The following is a 21396-nucleotide window of genomic DNA, read 5'->3' as shown; positions in this document are numbered from 1 at the left end:
GCAGTATCATTTACTCTCACAAGATTTCTCCCACTTGTACATTCTGTATCTGCTTCAAACTCAATCAATCATTCTCTCTTCCTGGAAACTCATTATACATTGTGCTACTCATTTGATTTGATCAAGGAGTCTGAACTCATTGAGTTATTAACTTCATGGAATGGTTTTATTTTCTAGTAATTGATATGGATTATGTTCTGCCCAGTGGATAACAAGGACACAAACCTTACTCAACCTGATTTCATTCATCTAATCCAGGTTTATAAGATTCTAACTCTTGAGCTAGGATTATGGCATAGCAAGGAAAGCCACTGCCAGGATACCAGCATCCCAGGTGGGTCTCGGATTACGTCTGGGCTATTCCAGCTGCCATTCACCTAGGAAGTCACTTGCCCAGGTCCTGCTAATGGTCTGGGAAAAATAGCAGAGGATGGCCCCTGCACCCATGAGGGAGATCCCGACGGAGCTCGTGGTTCCCACCTCGTGGCTCTGGCCTGGTTGTAGCCATCTGGGATGTGAACAAGCAAATGCAAGAGCTTTATTTATTTCTACTTCTCTCTGCAACTCTTTCAAATACATCAATAGCTTTTTTTTAAATCTCATTTTCCTTAAAAAAAAATAGTACTTTTTCCTTTGCTAAGGCTGAACTTGTAGCAGTAAGCCCTTTTTTTGGTAGTGGAGAGGGAGTGCTATGATACCTGGTTGGCTTTATTACATCCAGAACGTAGTTTATATATTTTATTCATAGTGGTATTTATGTCACAAGGCGAGTCTATTTGTGACCCCTGGTGTAGGAATATTTGTTTTTAGCTCATGCCATCTTGACATTACATGTAACATTGCCCCAATGCACTCATATTCTCTAAGGTCAAGAAATCATGTCTGGTTTCACGAGAATGTAGATTCACAAAATCATCAGTTTCCAGTAACACAATGGGGAAAAGGCAAACAATTATTTTTATTTGCAAGTGCAGTTTCTGCCAATAGTTAATGCTCACAAAAACCTCTTAAACTACAGTAACTTTTGGTAAATTCAATGGATACTTAAAAAAAATGCCCAGTGATAATAAAAGTACAGAAAAGTTTTCATTCCACTGTCAAAAATGTTTGGAATCCAAATATCCATTATTTTCTGCAATTTTTTTAGTGTTTATTCCAGCTTAAAAATGTTTTTCTTATTCTACTTCTACATAGATCTGGTTAAATTAATAGTATCTTTTTCGTGAATCTTAAGGACTGCCATTTTCTGGATTTAAATTGTTTCATTCTTACATATTTATATGAACACTTTAATATTTTACATAAAACACTGATTTGCTATATTTCATGAAAAATTATAAATTATATTTCTGGCGAGGCATTTCCAGTTTGGGAGAAAACTGGAAATCTAATCAGCAGAAGGTCATCTTATGCCTTTTTTTCCTTTTTAGTTATAATAAATAATTAGCAACCCATTACTTACAAAAATTGTTAATTATGCTTAGAGCAACCAGAGAATTTTCACAGATTTAAATTCATCTTTGTTACAGTATGTGAAGTCATTAAGAAAAGCCTCTGGTTTTCCAGTTTGGTAACAAATGGCTTTTTGTCTGATGCATAATTAAAAGAAACTGATGTTGACTATGTAACTCCTCCAGAGTTTTAAAGGCAAATCTATATTGGCCTACAGGTAACATGCAAAGTCATCCAACAAGCAACACAAATGTATTGTAGTAGTCATTCGTTTTTTATCAACATTCAAGAAGATCTAGACAGCAGCACAGCTCTCCTAGGATGGAAACACATTGTAACTTGGTCACAACTGGAGTCAGATCAGAGCTGGTTAAAAAACCCCCTCACTAGTTCATCCTCAGGTCCGTTCAGACTTCCTGCACGATACATGAACAATAGCAATGAATACTGTGGTCCATAGGGAAATACAGACAAGTGTTTGGCGTGCTAGCATACGGTTTTATAGACAATGACGACTGAAACCAAACATCTTGCCCTGTTTACCCCCTCTCCTTTCTTGAGGTTGAAATTCTCATGGTCTCACTCAGACATTCAATGTGGGGAACTGAGTCCATGATCTAGCACTGAATTACTCCCTGGGAGAAAAATCTGGCCACTAGGGGACGCTACACCTATCTGAGAGAGGGTACTGAGAAGAATAGCCTGGTGTGCAGAAAAATAGTTTGCTCCTGGAAGCCTGGAAACAAAACGTGATTTTTTTTTTTGAAACATCTAGCCTTATCCCCAAGAGTTGCTGCATGGTATACTGTGGCTCAAATTTCATGTCATTTATTTTTGGTTGGGTAGATGAAATGTGCACACCATCACTCTTAATTCTTCCATCACATAAGACACTTGTTAAGGTAAGAAAGATATTCTACTAAAGCTGACGGTGACTGAGAGTCATTCAGTATCCAAAGTTCCTAAAGAATCGTTGGTTCTCTGAAAGGGATAAAAAAGTAGGAAAGGCTTTGTTCAAACTCCCGCTAGTAAACAAGTAGTACTTCAACCAATACAATGGCTACATGACATCAGAGTACTATAAATTATCAAAACTATCGTACAGAAAAGTTACAAATTCATTGCAAAATACATTACACGGATACCATTAAGAAAAAAAGTGCTTTTTTGTTTTCCTTCCTTCCTTTTTTTTTTTTTTTTTGCCAGAAAAGTATTCTTTCAGTATAGAAAATCCTACATGTTACCCTGCATGTGGCTAGGATATGTCATAACGGAGTTTGCACTGAGTCCTTCGGATTGCTGGATGAAGGGCTGAAAAATATAACGACTTAGTAATGCCATGCTCCCAACGACCACTTGGCTGTCAGCGGAGAGACGCCTATTTAAGACACAAGAGGACGCCCTGGTCTGCCAAACCCTGCCGGTCGTCACACTGCCCCGCCCATTAGCTGGTCTGGAATGCACAGGCCTTTTGCATGTTCTATGGTTTCCTCATGCTCTCCTGAATTATTCTCATGTCCTCGACTGGCTCTGTCACCTAGAGGAGGTCTCTGCTCAATGATGCCGGTATTGTCTCATGAGGGGAACGATGCAAGATGGTGGACCTGCCAGTTTGAGGAATGGATGGCCAAGGAGTTCCTGGGCTGTGGCTCTCTGAGAGGGCTCCCGCACGAGCATCAGGTCGAGGAATCCCCGGAGCACTGAAGAAATCTGTAAAGACACAGAGACACTGTTCTCAGGATGAACCGGCAAATATAGGCCAGTTAATCTCCTCAGTAATTCAAATCCCATACATCCGGTCACCAGTAAGGAGGGGGATATTACCCAACACAACCATAAAGTCTGTCCTTACCATGTTACAATATTAAACAATAGGGACAAATAATGGTGCTAGTACAGATGAAAACACATTTACTAAATCAAATAACATCAACAATACAAATGAGTAGTCCTGTTCCATGTACAATAGTGCTGCCCAAACATTTGATGGCATGTGAACAAGCTGTAATTTGTCTAGCACACTCATCCATATTAGCTCTGGAGAATCCTCTTTTTGGCAAAGAAATATGCCTCTCTAAGGGTACCAGACACAGATCACACTTCCAACTTTATACGTCACTGTTTCTGGATGCAGCTTACATAAACTCAAGTGCATAAATACTAACTGAAGGCCCAATAGATTTTTGACAGATTTTTTTTTTTTGCCTATTTGTTCTTCACCCTTATCAAGACCCAGAACATGTCTGCCACCCCGGAAGACTACTTTGGGCTCCCATTCCTGCGATTCCTGTGTTCTTGAAAATTCCACCACTATCCTAATCTCCAATAGCATAATTTTGCTTGTTTTTGTATTTTGTAGAAATTGACTCATACACTATGAACACTTCTCCGTCTGGCCTCTGTCATTCACCCTTGCATCAGTGAGAGCTTTTATCCCTTTCATCACTAGGTAGTATCCACTGACCAATCACACCTTTTGGGAAACAGCCTTAGACACTTTCTAGTCTTTGAGAATTAGGGAGAAAGTTGCTCTTGTATATGGCTTTGAAAGGTGTTGGCATTATGGATGAGTTTATACACAATGTTTTCTGTTGCTTTTTGTTATTTAAATGTAGTCCAACCAAGTTTTCACTCTGGAATCCAAGCAATCTATTTTTTTGAATTTACAATTTCAACATCTATTTGAAAGACAGAGTTGGAGAGAGATACAGATAGATAAGGAGAGAGAGAGAACTAGATCTTCCATTTGCTGGTTCACTTGCCAAATGATCACAATGGCCAAGGGATGCTGGGCCAAAGCTAGCAGCTTGCAGCTTGGATCTTTGCATTCACAAGGGAGACTTGGAACCATCTGGCTCTGGCTTCAGCCTGGCTCAGTCCAGGCCATTGAGGCTCTTTAGGGAGTGAATCTGTAGATGGAAAATCTCTATTTCTTCCACTCTCTAATTCTGCCTTTCAAATAAATAAAATAAATAAAAAATGAAAATAAAGAAAAAAACCCAAATCAACAACCAAGAAGAAGTTCCCAGCATTCGACATTTGCTCAATGTGGGAGTGCTGATGGAGCACCTGACTGATTCTTCCACAGTACTTTCTGAGCAAGGAACTCTACTGCACAGATGCAGACCTCTGGAGTCAGAGAGGTGGGCATACGCAGTGAAATGTTGGAAAATGAGAGATCTGAATAGCAGTGGCTAGTTCCAAAATCACAGAGAACTTGGAGAAAAGTCCGACAGCTTGCTGGACTTAGCAATGGATGGCACTTCTTACCTTGTGTAGGTCCTTCACTCTCGGGGGTAAACTGTCACGGATCCTCCGCATTGCCTGGAGGGGAGGTTCATTGAAGTAGGGGGGCTCGCCATCAATCATCTCTATCACCATGATCCCGAGGGACCAGATGTCCACCTGTTATGCACAACCCAAGCAAGGAAGAGATTCCAAACTGTTTGCTATGTCCATGGAACCCAACTCATTTGTACATCTTCAACAGTTTATATGGTGTTTATGACCTCTCAAAATGTGTAAGATTGGACATTAGGCCTATTGATTAAACTGCCTGCTGTGATACCCAACTCCCCACATTAGAGGGTGTCTGTTTGGATTCATGACCCTCGAGCCTGACTCTGGTTTCCTGCCAATGCAGAACCTGGAATGTGTCAGGTGACACCTCAGGTGGTCAGGCCCTTGTCACCCATATGGGAGAGCTGGACTGAGCTTCTGGCTCCTAGTTTTTACCTGGCCCTATCACAGGTGTTTGGGGACAAACCTGAAAACTGGGAGCTCTTTTTGCCCCTCTATCTCTGTATTCCAAATTTGAAAAAAAATTGATGTATATGCTAATTTGTTTCATTTTTGAATTTTGGCTAATGGTCTTTATTTGCCTTTTAAAGACAGTTTCAATGAATAGCCCACCAATTAAGTATACATGAATATCTTAATATTCTGAAGCTTATGATTTTAATTTTTATCCTACTAACTTCATTGATAAATTGTCTATTAAGGCAAATGAGAAGAACATTCTAAGCTTTATGTTATAAAACCATAAAAGAAAGTTTCATTTAAAGTGTAAGAAAACTTATCTAAACTATAAAATGCTATGCAGCATAGTACAGAATATATTCTGGTTCTTTCAGCAATTTTATTCTTAAAAATACTTCTTCTGCTTCTGTTTTGGGATAGTTAGCCTTGTGTTTTAAAATCAATTTGATGCAGTGTGTATGAAACCTTGCTTTATAAAACCATTTTCAGGGAATAGAGAGATGGCAAAGAAGATATGACAAGCAATTCTTGGAGTAAAAATAAATAGCCAGGGTGATGAGATGCCATAACTGAACCATAAATTTCCAGTTCTAGTCACTTCCTTGTTAGGACCTCATTACAGTTCTTATCTTTTTGCTACATTTAGTATTACACCCCTGACAATGACCTTCACTGGGAATTTGTCTCTCAGAACCACAATGAGAAAAACAAGCAGAGGGCTCATCTAAGGTCAAGTCAGCAAATTATGCACTGATTCTTCACTCACTGATGCATGCTCTATCTCCATGGCTTCTTCCATCTTAAAATCACCATCCACACTGCCATGTGAGAAAACACCAGCCCCACCACAATGAACTTCTTGGCTCTCCTGCATCTGCAGCCTTGGATGCCTAAGACTTTCTACTCGTGTTATTCCCTGCCTAGAAGGTTTGTGTTCTACTCCTTCTGGCCCCTCATTTTTACATATCCCAAGCTCTACCTTTCAATAGATTATTAGTAATCCTTTCTTTTCCAAGGGAAACAAACTGGGCCATTGTTTTTAGTAGATCATAATCATATATGCTTTTTTCCCAACAAGATGACATTATTCATTCACCTATTACCTCTGAGGTCCTTTCTCTCAGGTCTATTCTTTGAATCATCTTATCTGCCAATCTATGTGGATCTGGTTACTATGCAAGGCATATTGACTTACTTTGTATGGCCTACCACCAAGAACGAAATCAGCACCAGAGTGATGCCTTTCACTGTCCACTGTAGGACCACAGTAAATAACTCCGGGATAAATACAGAGGCGATGTCCTCAGTTGTAGCCAGTCTCCCTTCTGCAAACAATCTACCCCATGTCAGGACAAGACAGGGAAGATAGGGCAGGGTCGGGTGGCAGGTCCAAAGTCTTTGTTCTGCTCTCCAGTCACCACCTATCTCATGACCACTGTGCCCATGAGCCTGTCCCAGGCCCTACCTTTCTCAAGCAATGGTTTCACCACTTTACCTCTGTCCCATAAGGTAGCCTAGAAATCACCTCCGGTGCCATCCAGTAGGGAGTGCCAACCAATGATTTCCTCTTCGGCACCTCTTTGGACACTTGAGCACAGAAACCAAAGTCAGATAACTTTATCTGAAAAGGAGAGGAAAGGAACAAGCCATCAACTTGAAAGTATCATCTGCTAGACACAGAAGTAAATATAGGGTTTCAAGGTCCAAACGTAAGAGACATGAACACCTATTGGAAATCTCACAGGAAGTGTGATCACTTTTATTGGAATAACAAAGTTCATTTTAGTGGAAAAACTTCTCACAGGTCCAACCAGGATTAACTTCTAAATGGCTAAACTCCTGCTGCTTATCTTCTATAAAATTATAGAACCAAAATCACAAGCTGTAACAAAATAGAAGTCCTAACATAAATTAAATACACTCACAATAACAAATACATTAAATTTTATTACCAACTTTACTGTAATAATGGATGTTTCAGTATAAGCAAATTGCTATTCACTGCAAATTTTGCGAAATTGCTACAGTGTCAGTTTTTTCGAGTTGAGCAGCTGGATTTCTATGTACCATGAGATGATGCAAGCAAGCATCCTCTTCTCTGTATTTGAAATACTTCAAGACTTTCATTTATACAGGATGCTGAGATTTCACTTCAGGTGTTACTCGTCATCCTTACCTCTTGGTTTTCACTCATGACAATTTTCCTTGTCCATGAAAATTGCAGTTGCCTTTGTAAACAACACAAGTGGAAATACAGACACAGAAACTAGGGGTTAATATGTGGTCATCAGGGGTTTAAGGCTATTATATAATGGCCCAAGATAAACACATATAATAATATAATAAAGGTGATTCATGTATCTTACATATTACTTAAAAAGGGGCTTTGAAAAACTCTTGCACAGAGTTTTTGTATTCTGAAGAATTTCCTTAAGAACTTGCAGCACTCTTTGGCACCTTTTCTAGTGGTTTATGTATTCCAGATGGTCAAGATTTGGTTAATTTCTGGGTGGTATAAATACTAGTTAGGGTGAACTGCTTTGATGTCCTAAGTGAAAAGGGCAGCTGTGACTACTTAGAGTTGTTGATGATGACAGGATGCAAAAGAGAATGTGTTTCAGGCATCACCTAGCAATGGCTCACAATGACCAGGTTACATGAACATTTTCTATAGAGATAAGGTGCAGTCTGCCATAATGCTCTGAACGTTATGTCTCAGCCTTGTTTTCAGGTTCTGTATTTGCTGCCCCTTTCTTGACTCTCAGGATCCCTCAGGTTTTGGTTCCAAACTCTTTTCTCTTTTTCATAACCTTGACACAGATGATTTGTCTTCTCATGCTTTATTAAGTGAGAGTCCTCTTTTCTATCCAGAATCCACACTTCCAACTACTGTATGTTTCCATACAAATGATCACAGGTATTTCCAATCAAACTCAGTGTCCTTTTGTCTGTTGCAAAATCTGACCCTGTATGTATTTAACCTTAGTTAATGCACTAACATCCTCACAGCTACTAACACTAAACTCATGAAAATACTGTCTGCTCTTCCTTTTATCCCACCTCAACTCTTCCTGTTTAGAGTAAAAACAAAACCAACACAACAAAAAACATCTTAGTGGCTTCATAGCCAAGTATAATACTAACTCATCAAAACCAAGGTTGTTCAATGCATGAATGAGTCTCAATTACAAGGACTGAAAAAGAGAGTAAGCCTATCAGTATTATTATGTTTAGGGAGATCTGATATAGAGATAAGTATCTCCCCCAGTGTGTTATTATGATAATCTTCAAATGTATAATAAAGTTTAAAGTATATACTGAATACCCCTATAATATCAAGTAGATTTTACAGATATTAACTGGACTTTCAGTATATACCTACTGTTAAAAAAATCATTTATTTTATTATTTTATGATAGTATTTTGCAGGCACTGGAATTTCCCTTCCACTTTACCTTAATCCACCCCTCAAATGATTTCCCCTATATCATTACAAGAGTATAGTTCCTCAAAAATAGTCATAAGTCCATCATTGAGGACACAGACAACGGCAGAGAGCCCAGCATTCTATTGTCAAGATATATTTAACAGTTTCATTGGGGTCCATCTTTGATTTGGAAGTACAGATGCATATTGCATTGCAGCTTCACATCTGAATATGATATTCTCTATTATATAGTTACTATACATCCCCTTAAATTAAAAAAATGCAAAATCAACAGCAGGAAAAATAGAAAATTTACAACAAGATGAAGCCAAATAACATGCTACTAAATGACCAATGTGTCACTGAAGAAATGAAAAATAAAAAACTTTCTTGAAGAAAATGATGCTATGTGTCATTGAAGAAGAAATTTTTAAGAAATGAAAATAAAAACAAAAAATATCAAAACCCATGAGATGTAGCAGAAATAGTATTGAAACATTTATAACATCAAGTGCTTATAAAAATCAAAATATCTCAAATAAACAATTTAATAACACATCTCAAGGACTTATTAAAAATGAACAAGAGGCAAGAAATGATAGAAATCATAGCAAAAAATAAAGGGAATTAAAACTAAAAGATGACAAATTGCAACAAGAAAGGGCCATTCTTTTAAGATGAGCAAAACAAACTTTTAGCCAGACTAGCAAAGAAAAGACAGAAAAACCAAGTAAAGTTAGAGATAACAAAGAAAACATCCAAGGTTCATATTGGTATGTAGTAATTTGGTTCTGTCAGTTTTATCAATCGGTTGTTCATTGTTTGATTTAGTCTACTTTTGTTGTTTTATTGGTACATTCTCCATATTTGCCTTTGGTTTTAGTAGGTGTTATTCCTTTTCTCTATCAAGAGAACACCCTAAGTATCATTTGTAGGGCAGAGGTGAATTCTTTGAGCTTTTCTTTACTGTGTCTTTCATTTTCAAAGAAAAAGGAAAGCTTTGCTGGGAAAGTTATTCTGGGCTGACAATCTTTTCCTTTTAGCATCTGGGATATGTCACTTCATTTTCTTTTGACCTGTAGAGTTTCCTCTGAGAGGTCAGCAGTGAGTCTGATTGGAATTCATCTACATGTAAATTGATTTTTTTCACATGCATGTTTAAGGATCTTTTATCTGTATTCAACTGAAGAGAACCTGAACAGCATGTGTGATGATGAAGATGGCTTTTGATCAACACTTTTGGGAGTTCTGTGTCCCTCCTATATATTGTTTTCCAAATCTTTCTCAATAATAGGGAAGTTTTCTTTTATTACTGCATTGAATACATCTTTAAACCCAGCTTCTCTTTCTGTGCCTTCTGGGACTCCCATAATTCTTATTTTTGGCATTTTAATAGCATCCCTTACTTCTTGAATACTTTTCTTAGTTTGACTCATTTCCAACTTTTTGACTTTTCCCCCACTGTTGAAGGAAATGTTTTCCAATTCTGAAATTCTTCTGCCTCGCTCATTCTATTATTGTGGCTGAACTTAGACTTGATCCATCGTGTCCCTCCTTTCTAATAATTCAGCCTGATTTTGTTTCAGTGTTGCTATTTCCTGTGTGACATATTCCTTAAATTCCTTGAACTCCTATATGTGCTTCCTGTTGTTAGAAGCTTTATAACAAGTTTTTAAAATTCTTTGTCCCCCAGCTCTTCGATGTGTTCCTCAGTTAACTCTGAGGTTGTCACAGGCTTTTGCTCATTTTAGACAGGGGTTATCAATAATGTTCATGTGTCCCCGTCTCTTCTTTTGATTTTGGCCACTGCTATTCTGGTTAGCAGATTCCTCTTCTTATGGCTAGTTCCTAAGCCACGTTGCTTACTGGTCTACAGGTTGATTTTACTGCTTATGTTCTGTACCTGGTTCTTCATTTGCAGTCTTTTGTGCCACTCCCTCCAGCAAGTTTCAGTCCTGGGCTCTTATGCTAGGCTTCCACCATAGTCTCCATGGCCCCAGCTCATGGCTCATCACTTTCCAATCGCTATGATCCTGTGCTATGGCAGTACCATTGCCCATACAGCCTTTCTCGCACTCCTGGTTCAAGCAGTGCCTGAGATTAGGGAGACAGCAACTGTTCTAAACCACTGGATTGTCAGGCAGTTCTAGTTTAGCGCAAAACTGCTAGCTGTTAGATCTGAAGGCCATGTGGATCTTCTTTGGGTGGAACCTGTAGGATGCCAATTAGGTACGATTTTCCCTGTGAGACCAGTGCAATGTGTTGAGCTGGAAGTGAGTTCTCTCCCAGCTTAATGTCCCTGCAGCTCTCTGTTGTTCCTTTAGCCCCACAGGAGTTTCCTCGGTACACGAAATAGCAGCTGATGTGGCACTGGTAGAGGTCTGGGTCTGTTGGTAATTAGGTCTAGAGGCCACATGGACCTATTTGGAATGGAACCTATATGATGCCAAGTTGGTACTGTTTTCCCTGTGGGACTAGTGCAGTGCATCAAGGTAGAAATGAGCTCACTCCTGGCTTATTGCACACACAGTTTGCTGTTGTCACTTCAGCCCCACAGGGGTGCCCAATGTGGCTTTGGTGGGGGTCTTTCCCATGAAATCCACTCTGTTCCTGTACTTGCCTGCTTGGGCTTTGCCACTCTGCTTCTGCTTGTTATTGAATCAGGCAAGTCAGCAGGATGGGCAGTTCAATGTCTGGGTTCATCTCCTGAGTTCCTACTGAACTCCCCTTCCCATCTGGCTGCTGGTGGAGCTCCACTCACTGACTCATCACCACTTGGAGATCTGATTATTGCAACCTGTTCTGCCATCTCTGCTGCTTCCCTGTGTCCGTCGGTCTCCAGGTGTCTCCTGACCATTGGCCTGTTCTCTCCTGTTTTCCAGGATCATGGCCTCTCTGCTTTACCCTGGCTAATGATTCTCCTGTTTAAGCGTGTCCTTACCCTATTCTGCCATTTTTTTTCCCTTTCTCAGGGAAAAAAAATCCCCTTGTCCATCTGCCAGTCCACATTGTTTTTGAAGCACATAAAATTTAAATTTCTGGCACCGGTATACCTCATTCTTAGGTTGGCATTAAGCAGAGAACAATTTTTATAGCTTACATAAAGTTTACATAGAGCAAAGTGCCTATATTTCAAGTGTATCTTACGGTAGTTTATATTGGTCACTTATTTAAAAGGAAAGGTAATAGGGAGTGTGGGGGGGGGGAGAGAAAGAGAGAGAGAAAGAGAGAGAGATCTTTCATATGCTGTTTCACTCTCCCAAGACCCACAAGTGTGCGAAATGGGAGAATCAAATCCAGAAGCCAGAACTACATCCAGGTTTCCCACACTGGTGGCAGAGAACTAAGTACTGGGCCCATTTGTCCTACCACCCGTGGCTTCCCAGCATGCATCAGCAGGAAGATGGATCAGAAGCTGAGGTGGGACTGTTTTCCAGGCACTCCTTTGTGGTATGCAGACATATCAAGTCCCAGGTTAACCTGTGGTGCCAAAATGCCCACCCTTTGTGATGAGTTTTGGTAGTGCAAACTCCTATTAAAATACGGATCTTTGCCATCACTAGAGTGTGGTTTAGACTGTCCTTTGGAAGCAGGTGGTAGTCAAGAATCCTTATGAACCACTGCATGGGCAAACAACCATACTAAACACAGAGAAGTTGAGGTAATTACAACTGAACTAGGTATTACAAAGAAAATCACCAAAGAGCCAAGGTGAGGCAAGTGTTAATGACTTGGGAAAGCCAAGGTAGAGGTGGTCAGCAGCTAAAAAAACCACAGAGAGCTCAAAGCAGATAAGAACCAAGAGTCTGGAGTCAGCAACAGGAACATCCCTGGTGATCTGCACATTGTTTTGAGTGGAGTCAAAACTTAAGATTCAGGCTGAAGTGGGCCATACAGTCTGCTTTTTGGGATATGAGATGTTTGGAAACAAAAATCCTGCTAGGGCCCGGCAGTGTGGCCTAGCGGCTAAAGTCCTAGCCTTGAACGCGCCCAGGATCCCATATGGGCGCCGGTTCTAATCCCGGCAGCTCCACTTCCCATCCAGCTCCCTGCTTGAGGCCTGGGAAAGCAGTCGAGGATGGCCCAAAGCCTTGGGACCCTGCATCCATGTGGGATACCCAGAAGAAGTTCCTGGCTCCTGGCTTTGGATTGGGATAGCATCAGCTGTTGCACTCACTTGGGAAGTAAATTATTGGACAGAAGATCTTCCTCTCTGTCTCTCCTCCCCTCTGTATATCTGACTTTGTAATAAAAATAAATAATCTTTTTTTAAAGATTTATTTTTATTATTTTTTTTATTGGAAAGGCGGATATACAGAGAGGAGAGACAGAGAGGAAGATCTTCCGTCCGATGATTCACTCCCCAAGTGAGTGCAACTGCCAATGCTATGCCGGTCCGAAGCCAGGAGCCTCTTCCGGGTCTCCCACCCGGGTGCAGGGTCCCAAAGCTTTGGGCTGTCCTCGACTGCTTTCCTGGGCCACAGGCAGGGAGCTGGAAGGGAAGCAGGGCTGCCAGGATAGAACCGGCGCCCATATGGGATCCCGGGCATGCAAGGTGTGGACCTTAACCACTGAGCCACCACGCCAGGCCCAAAAAATAAATAATCTTTAAAGAAAAAAATCCTGCTGTTACAAATGCAACAAAGACAATGATAATTAGTATTCCTCTATGCAGTGGGCTGAATTAGAAAAAAAAACCATGACTTTATTTGCAAATAACCTTCTTTACAGATACACACTCATCAACTACAGGAAGAAATGATACACAGTCATGCACTATAGGAAGAAATGATGGACTGCACGTTGGACTGTGGTCCCATGGGATTACAGTGGTCAATGGAGGACTGCATGTTGGACAGCGGCTCCATAACATTATAATGTCCAGTGAAATAATAGTCATATTACTTTGTCTAAGCACCCTGATGTTTGCACCCAGACAAAAATCTCCTAATAGTGTGTTTCTCAGAATGCATCCCTGTTATTAAGTGATACATGATTATGATTAACAAAAAATTAGGTCATAATGCAGTAGAGTAGGCTCTAAATGCAATGACTCGTGTATTTTCAAGAAATAGAAAGGATATATAGATACACAGAGAAGATCAGGTGAAGACAAGTGATGTGTCCACAAACCAAGGAGCACCAAGGCTTGCTGACAACCACTAGAAACCAGGAGAAAGGCATGCAGATTCTTAAAGTTTCCAGAAGGAGCAAACCCTGCTATCACCTTGATTTTGGACTGCAGACTCCTTAAACTGTGACAGATTAAATTCCATTCACAGAATCGAAGACCAGAGTTCGTGGCAATTTGTGACTGCAGTGCAAGAAAACAAATACACTCTAACTTATATTCATTGAACTCTTGTTGCCTGTTAGGCAACACTCTAAGCAGTTTACGTGCACTTGTATTATCTCATTAACTGCTCACAAGGAACTGATGAGGGAGGGTTTTACAGATAGTAGGCCAAGTTCACAAAGTGATTAGATCACCTGACCAACAAATGAGAAGGGATGGTGAGAGCTGGGATTCAGTCATCACACAAGTGATCTGTCCCGGGAAAGGTTACAGACTGAAAGAATAGGTTACAAGTAGATGCTGCAGATAGATGACTGAGGCACATTGAAGACAGAATTCCCATGAGGTAGGATGGACCAGGATCTCACTACTTAAGGCAGTCGTAATTATCTTCAATATATCAATGATGGTTTCTAAAATAAAAAGCCCCAATGTGTCTTCAATCACACACAATCATGGAAGCTGGTAGCAAACTCCTGGTATGTGCTTATCCACTGTTTGCCCACCTCCAAGGCACAATCTCTGCAACCAGAAAATAGAGCTTCTTCCCCAGGGAATGCCTTCTCTAGCCAGACAGACAAAGTCAACATCAGAAAACAGCCCAAGATTGAAAGCATGCTAAATTTTCTTGAATTTGCAGATGGAAGAGATAAATCAAGAAGTAGGATGTGGTTCCTGTTTGGTACTGAATATACAGAAAGAAGCTTGAGTGAAAACTCCCAAGTAGACTACGAAGCATTGGATGACTTAATTACTTCCAATTGGCTTTGGATTTCTTTGTTTATAGCATTAGAAATCGCACTTTCCAGGATGCCTCTTGGTTCCTAGGAATGGTTTTAGTGAATGAAGGAAACTACGGGGAATGATGACGATGGGAAGAGTCTGAAAGCTTCAGGTGGATCATCAGTCCATTCAAGTCAGCAGCAGGAGGACCGGGCTCAGTAAAGACTGTAGGGCGATTTTTCTCAGTTGCTCTGGCATATCAAACATCATCCAGCAAGGATACAGATAATAGAATTTCCCATGTGCACTGAAGAAGGCAGCCCTGTGACACTGATAATTGATGGGCAGTAGTTGTGTCTTTTCTTTAAAGGAGTCTAGCACATTGATAACTGGAGGAACAACCATGCTGATAAGTTGTGCACTCCTGTAAATACAAGAAACTCAAATGCTCATAAGAGCATTTTGGCATTGGTAGTTTCACATTTCAACATTTAGTGTGGGTTTGTCCTTTGTGAACATGAAAAAGAGCCAAATGCTTCCAAACCTGGCATGCTGGTAACTATCTCCTGCACAAAATGTAAGATGAGAATTTGAAACTCGACACTTGGAAGCTAGGCCTGTTTCTCTGTGGTAGGAGTGTAAGTGCTTCTGCATGATTTTTACTCATCCAAGTACATAAAAGAGATAATTTTCCAAAAGAACATAATTGTGCACAACGTTTGTCCAAATAAATCTGCAAGTAGATAATGAGAACTCAAGTAATGAGCATAATAAAGCATCATGGGCACATTTCACAAGCAGAGCACCCAGAATACAAGCTGAGCCTCATTTTACATAGAATTGCATAATGTGGCTGCTTAGGAATTCACTCTTGTCTTAGATGGGGCTAAGAGAATTGCAGGTAGTACACTGCTCAGCCTAAAAAGCAGAAGCTGTGGTGTGTAACAGTGAGGGCCGCGCACGCGCACACACACACACACACACCCTGGTGTTTAGAGATCAGAAAAAGCTGCCACTTAAACCTGAGAATAAATCCATCTTTAAGGTATTCTAGGCAGGAATTCAGATTTTACAGAAGGGAAGGAGAAGAGGTTGAAACAAAGGAAGTTGATCCACAAGGTAGCATCCTGTTTAAAACTGGAATGCAAATGCCCTTGCTCTATTAAATGTATACAATCCAAAGAATTAAAGAATTATGCCTGCTCAGGTATGGGCTAAGGAAAAAGATGACAGTGTGTGTGTGTGTGAGAGAGAGAGAGAGAGAGAGAGAGAGAGAGAGAGAGAGAGAGAGAGAGAGACAGACAGACAGCTGGGTACTTCCTATAATGCAAAGACACCTGAGTGTGTAGCCATAGAATTTCCTCAGATTTTACTAAGCACCGCCTATTCTGGCTGAATCAGAATCACCAAGAGTGTGGTCCAGAAAACTGTCTCTTGCCAAGTTTGCCAGTGGATTCTGATGGTCATAAAAGATTGAGAACTTCGGCTTTAAGAAGACTAGTGACCCGGAGACTGAGGAACTGGGAGAGGGAATTCAAGGGGCCTGAAAGATGATGGTGCTCCAATTTCACCTTAGCCCCCACTTCCTTGGCTCCCAAATCCTATAGTCCAAGTGGAGCATCACACAGGCTAACCCTGACCATAGCCAGCCCCTGACATCTGGCAGACTGTAGAGGGTGTAGGCACTTGCTCAAGGCTGACTGGCGATACATAAACCCTGGGTCTCCTGACTTTCCATGCTGTGCTTCCTGTGCTAGAAAGTCAGCTCTGTGAAGCAGCCAGGACTGGGGGGATTAACAGAGGTCTGGCGGTCTATCAGGGGCTAGGGGAGCAGAGTAAACTTAGGAAAGTTAACATGCTCAATTCCGAAAGCTCAGCTTCTGGGAGATAGTCTTCAGGTTCTTGAAAAATTCTAGTTATTTGAGAGTTAACAAAACTCAAATGCCTAAGGAAATCAGCCAAATAATATCAAATAATTTAACAGGTCACATCAAGACAACAGAACACTAGAAGTAAGTATCAGTAAGAGATAATGGTTTTCAACAGAGTGCAGAAAAGTGCAGGTGGCACATCAAATTCTGAGGGACAGAGGGTACAGGCATATTATCTTGTCCCTTGGCATTCTGTTAATTTGCTCATCACCTACCTCTTCCTGCCATAAACACACGTTAAGGAAAGACTGGGTGCAAGTTGTTTATTTTGGAGTACAAGCAGTGAAGTGGGGAAGTATGAAAAGGAGACCAGGGTAGCCAATGAAGGCTTCTTGTCCCAAGAAGGTTGTGATTGTGGGTAACTAGAGTTTAGCCCAGCTGAGAAGTCCGGAGGACCAGAACATGTGCCTTGCAGCTATTGCATCTGAGGGAGAGGGGACTGGGGTGTTTACACTCTCACATGCCAAATCACAATGTGTGTCACAGGTGTCACAGGCCTGCCTCTGAGGAAGCTGAATTGTAATTCTCTGGCATTTCAGTGACCAGAGAAACCTGAGTTGGAGTGTGGCTGCTGGCATTTGCAGGTGGGCCCAGTGAAACTGACATGGGAAGCTTCAGTGAGATGCGTGTGTGGCACCAGCAACATCTACTATGGAACTGTTGATCTCCCATTACTTCCACAGGTGCTTTCAGGGATGGTGTTGCTGGATACGTGGCAGAGTGTGTGTGTGTGTGTGTGTGTGTGTGTGTGTGTGTGTGTGTATGTGTGTACGCATGCATTTTAAAGAAAGCAGATTTCTGACATTTTATGTGAAATCTCACAAGTTTTATTTGTATTATAAAAAAGTGAGATCAGGGGCCCGGCGCGGTGGCGCAAGTGGTTAAGTCCTCGCCTTGCACGCCCGGGATCCCATATGGGCGCCGGTTCTAATCCCGGCAGCCCCGCTTCCCTTCCAGCTCCCTGCCTGTGGCCTGGGAAAGCAGTTGAGGACGGCCCAAAGCTTTGGGAACCTGCACCCGCGTGGGAGACCCGGAAGAGGCTCCTGGCTTCGGATCGGCATAGTATCGGCCCGTTGCGGCTCACTTGGGGAGTGAATCATCGGATGGAGGATCTTCCTCTCTGTCTCTCCTCTCTGTATATCCGCCTTTCCAATAAAAAATAATAAAAATAAATCTTTAAAAAAAAAAAAGTGAGATCAGAATGGCCACCTGTATCAATCTACTTTTCAATAGATTTGCTAGGTTTAGTAGGTCTTGGGTCTGAATTTCATTTCAATCAAGGAATTTGATGAAAGTTATTTACTATCCATTGGCCCCCTTGTTTCATCTCTCAAGTTCAAGTCTGGGGCCAAGGTCACATTCTAGTGGATTCCACTCAGTACTGAATTCCATGGATAATTAGTGAGCAACTGACTTACAGCTGACTGAAAACAATTTCTCTCTAGTCTTTTAAAAGCCCAGAAAGTACTCATTCTTTCAAATTTATATAATTTACTCTAATGTTACTTAGCATTCTATTTTGAATTAACAATGAACTCACAGGAATCAGCAAATATGCATTTTACTCTCTAATGCTAATGGCTTACATGGCTGAAGTGCAATATCAACATATAGAAATTGATGTTGGTATAAACCATGCAGCTTAAATGGATTTCAAGAGTTAGACATGAGTTCCTTTGTATGTGCAGTGTGTAGATGCAATTGTCTGAAGGCATGTTGCCTTGCAGTCACCGCTACAACCAAATTATACAGTTGGACACTTTGTACTATCTCAATTTTTGTTGTTAACTTAAAACTATTTTAAAATCAAAGGTTTGTCACTCCCTCATAATATCCCTTACAATATGTGTACTTTTAAAGATGAATTTATTTTATATGAAAGCCATGGGGTGACAGAAAGGAAGTAAGAGAAGAGGGAGAAAAAGCGAGAGAGGGAAAGAGGGAAAGAGGGAGAAAGAGAGGAGATAATACGGAAACAGAGGAGATGGGGAGAGGGGAAAGGAGAGAGAGAGAGAGAGAGAGAGAGAGAGAGAGGGCTGAAAGGTCTACCATCTGCTGGTGTACTCTGCAAAGGGCTATGTCAGCTAGGGCTGATCTAGACTGCAGCCAAGAGCTACATCTGGGTCTCCCAGGTGGTTAGCAAGGGCTCAGGTACCTGGGCCAACATGGCCTTTCCTAGGCCAATCAGCAGGGAACTGGATTGGCAGCATAGTACCTGGGACTTTACCTGGATATGGGATGCTAATTGGCAACTTAGTCAGATGCCCAACACAGCACCAGCCCCACAATAGGAAGACTTTCTTGAATGGCCTTTATTTCCCACTCAGAATGATTTCTTTGAGAGATTTATTTTTAACAAATCACATTTGACCCCAACTCAATAGGACACTGTGTATTTGTGTTGGTGTGTGCGTGTGTGTGTGTGTATGTGTGTGTATGTGTGTGTGCACACACATTTGTCCCTGTACAAGCATATATGTTTTCTCAAACATAAATGGAAATAAGTTGATTCATTTCATATAATACTATATATATTATATATATATACATATATTATAATAATGTAATACTATAATATTGTTCAGGCTTGACACAAACTACCAGGTTGGCTGTGGACTAAAAGGGTTTCTACTTCAAACATGTCATTTACTAACAAGACTTCCTGGGAATCAAATCAGAGCATTTAAAAAATGGAAATCAATGAGAGGCAGCTTTACCTAATCTTCTTGTGACTTACTCCTGGAACCTGGCCACCATATGGGAGGAGACAGGCCACACAGAGAGCCCATCTTCTAGGTATTGCAGCTAACAGCCCTAGCCGATCTCAGAGCCCTCAGCAGCCTCCTTCCTGACATGGGGGAGGAAGACTTTTGAATGAGTTCAGCCACAGGCATCTTCTAACCATGAGTCACAGCAGCCCTGAGCCTAGCCAACTCTCTGATCCCTGTGGTGCAACGCTCAAATGACTTAAGACTGTCCACGTTGAGTTGCTTTCTTGTAACAGTAATAGTCAATTCAAAAACTCACCCCCATTTCATGAGTAAAATTCTATGTTTTAACAGAGGAGCACAAAAATGTATTCCCAGCATCTTCCCATCTTCCCTGGAGTAAGCCACACTCCTCCTCTGCTCTCTTTCTATTAAAACAAAGTTTTGTTTCTTTATAAAAACTGAAGTGGCCCATTGGAGTCAACATATTCTGAAATGCTTGTGTGCACGCTTTGGGAAACATGTCCAGGAAACACAAGATCCAGTCATTATGTCTGGAGTACACTGCCTGGAACCCTCCTGTTGCTGACAGCTACAGTCAACTCCTCCCTCATTTCTGCTAATACCTCTGGCCACGCTGTATTAAATAGTCCTACCTCATCACTCTACAGCTTCCATGTTCCACATAAATTACCACTGGAAAAAAAATTTTTTTAAATCATATCTATTTTTATTTTCCTTGAAAGGAAGAGAGAGACAGGTAGAGAGCTTTACTTTGATTTGCTTTCCAAATGTCAACAGCAGTCAAGGCTTTCCAGATGCACTTCAGGGACCCAAGGATCTGAGCCAGCACCGGCTGCCTCATAGGAAGCTGGACTCAGAGGTGGAGTAGGGACCAGAACCTGGGCATTTCAATATGGGATGTGGGCATTGCAGGCAGCATTTTAAAGCTATACCACACAGCCATCCTGAAAACTGACACCTCATTGAAGCTTGTCTCATAACAATTTAGTTCACTTATCTGCTTGTCATTACATTTCCCTTCCCCAAGAAACCCTCAATGCAGGAAATGATTCTGCTTTGTTCAGTCTCAAGTCTCAGTTCAACAAAGGATCTGAGGTATTCACAGCTCGGAAGCCTGAACCAGCAGTCTGCAGAAAGAGAAAGGGAATCTAGTTCGCAGCCTCGTGGCTCCGTTTTCTCTCTGAGTACCTCTCTCCAGAGCCTTCATCCAGAACCAGTTCACGGCTTCGTACAGCATCTTCTGACACTGCAGGGCTTTACCTACTTGTGAGTCAGACCAAGAGGGGAGGCTTATCTTTTCCCATAGCTCTCCCGCTCCATGGATGACAGGAGAAAACACAGACATGTACCTTTCCTCTCTGTAGTCACTTCCCTTCATCATGCAACTCTGCATTGTCCCTGATCCACAGCTGAAGCCTCTCTCCTTAGCCCTCACGTAGGGTATTGCCTAGATGATGTGACTGTTTTCGCAGATGTGATTTGAATAGAGGGATTGAAAGGATTGCTCATCATACCTTGCCTCTCTTGCAAACCCCATCACAGGAACTTCAGTGAATAAGCAGGGGCTACCCTGCTAGAAAATGGGTGAAACTCAGCCCAGTGACTGTCCCTGCTGAGGGCCAGTCAATGGTCACGCCAGTGAGGTTAACAAAGGTAGGCTGATCACAAATGCAAGACTGAGCTCAGCTGTCACTCTGTGGAATAGAAATGAAATGTTCCAGCTGAAATCCACCCAAATCCTGACTCACAGATACGTAGCAAATAAATTCTTATTTTAATAGCCACTAAGCAATGAGTGGCTTACAATGTGATACATGCTCTGGACTTCTCCTTTTAAAAAAGTTTCTATCAGGGCAATGAAAAAGTCACGACTTGAAAATTACCAATTAAACAAAATCCCATGTTTAAAAACTCTGTGTGTGTGTGTGTGTGTGTGCAGGGGGAAATGAGATAAACAGGTAACAGGGTTATATGTAATTTTTATTATATCCTCTATGCTTTGCTGAATTAATTGAATTTCCCACAATAAAATCTATACAATTTTTAAAGCAAGAAAAGTCAAAGTGTTTGGGCAGT

The 21396-nt window shown here is 41.2% G+C and overlaps 1 protein-coding gene across 1 annotated transcript in view; it reads right to left on the bottom strand.

Moving 5' to 3' along the window:
- Nucleotides 1–919: 919 nt before the first annotated feature.
- Nucleotides 920–21396, bottom strand: part of PAK5 (p21 (RAC1) activated kinase 5) — a 235493-nt gene continuing 215016 nt past the window's right edge. Inside the window, exons 8-10 of the mRNA XM_040981197.1 lie at nucleotides 6707–6832; nucleotides 4723–4857; nucleotides 920–3162 (exon numbers count right to left, since the gene is read on the bottom strand). Coding sequence (XP_040837131.1) covers nucleotides 3007–3162; nucleotides 4723–4857; nucleotides 6707–6832 — 417 coding nt within the window. The 3' untranslated portion in view covers nucleotides 920–3006. The remainder of the gene's footprint in view (nucleotides 3163–4722; nucleotides 4858–6706; nucleotides 6833–21396) is intronic.

The sequence above is a fragment of the Ochotona curzoniae genome, unplaced genomic scaffold (assembly GCF_017591425.1).
Source record: "Ochotona curzoniae isolate NIBS_2020 unplaced genomic scaffold, NIBS_Ocur_1.0 contig_3520, whole genome shotgun sequence".
Lineage (NCBI taxonomy): Eukaryota > Metazoa > Chordata > Mammalia > Lagomorpha > Ochotonidae > Ochotona > Ochotona curzoniae.
Note: the sequence above shows the minus strand (reverse complement) of the source record. Positions and strands in the feature narration are given on the sequence as shown.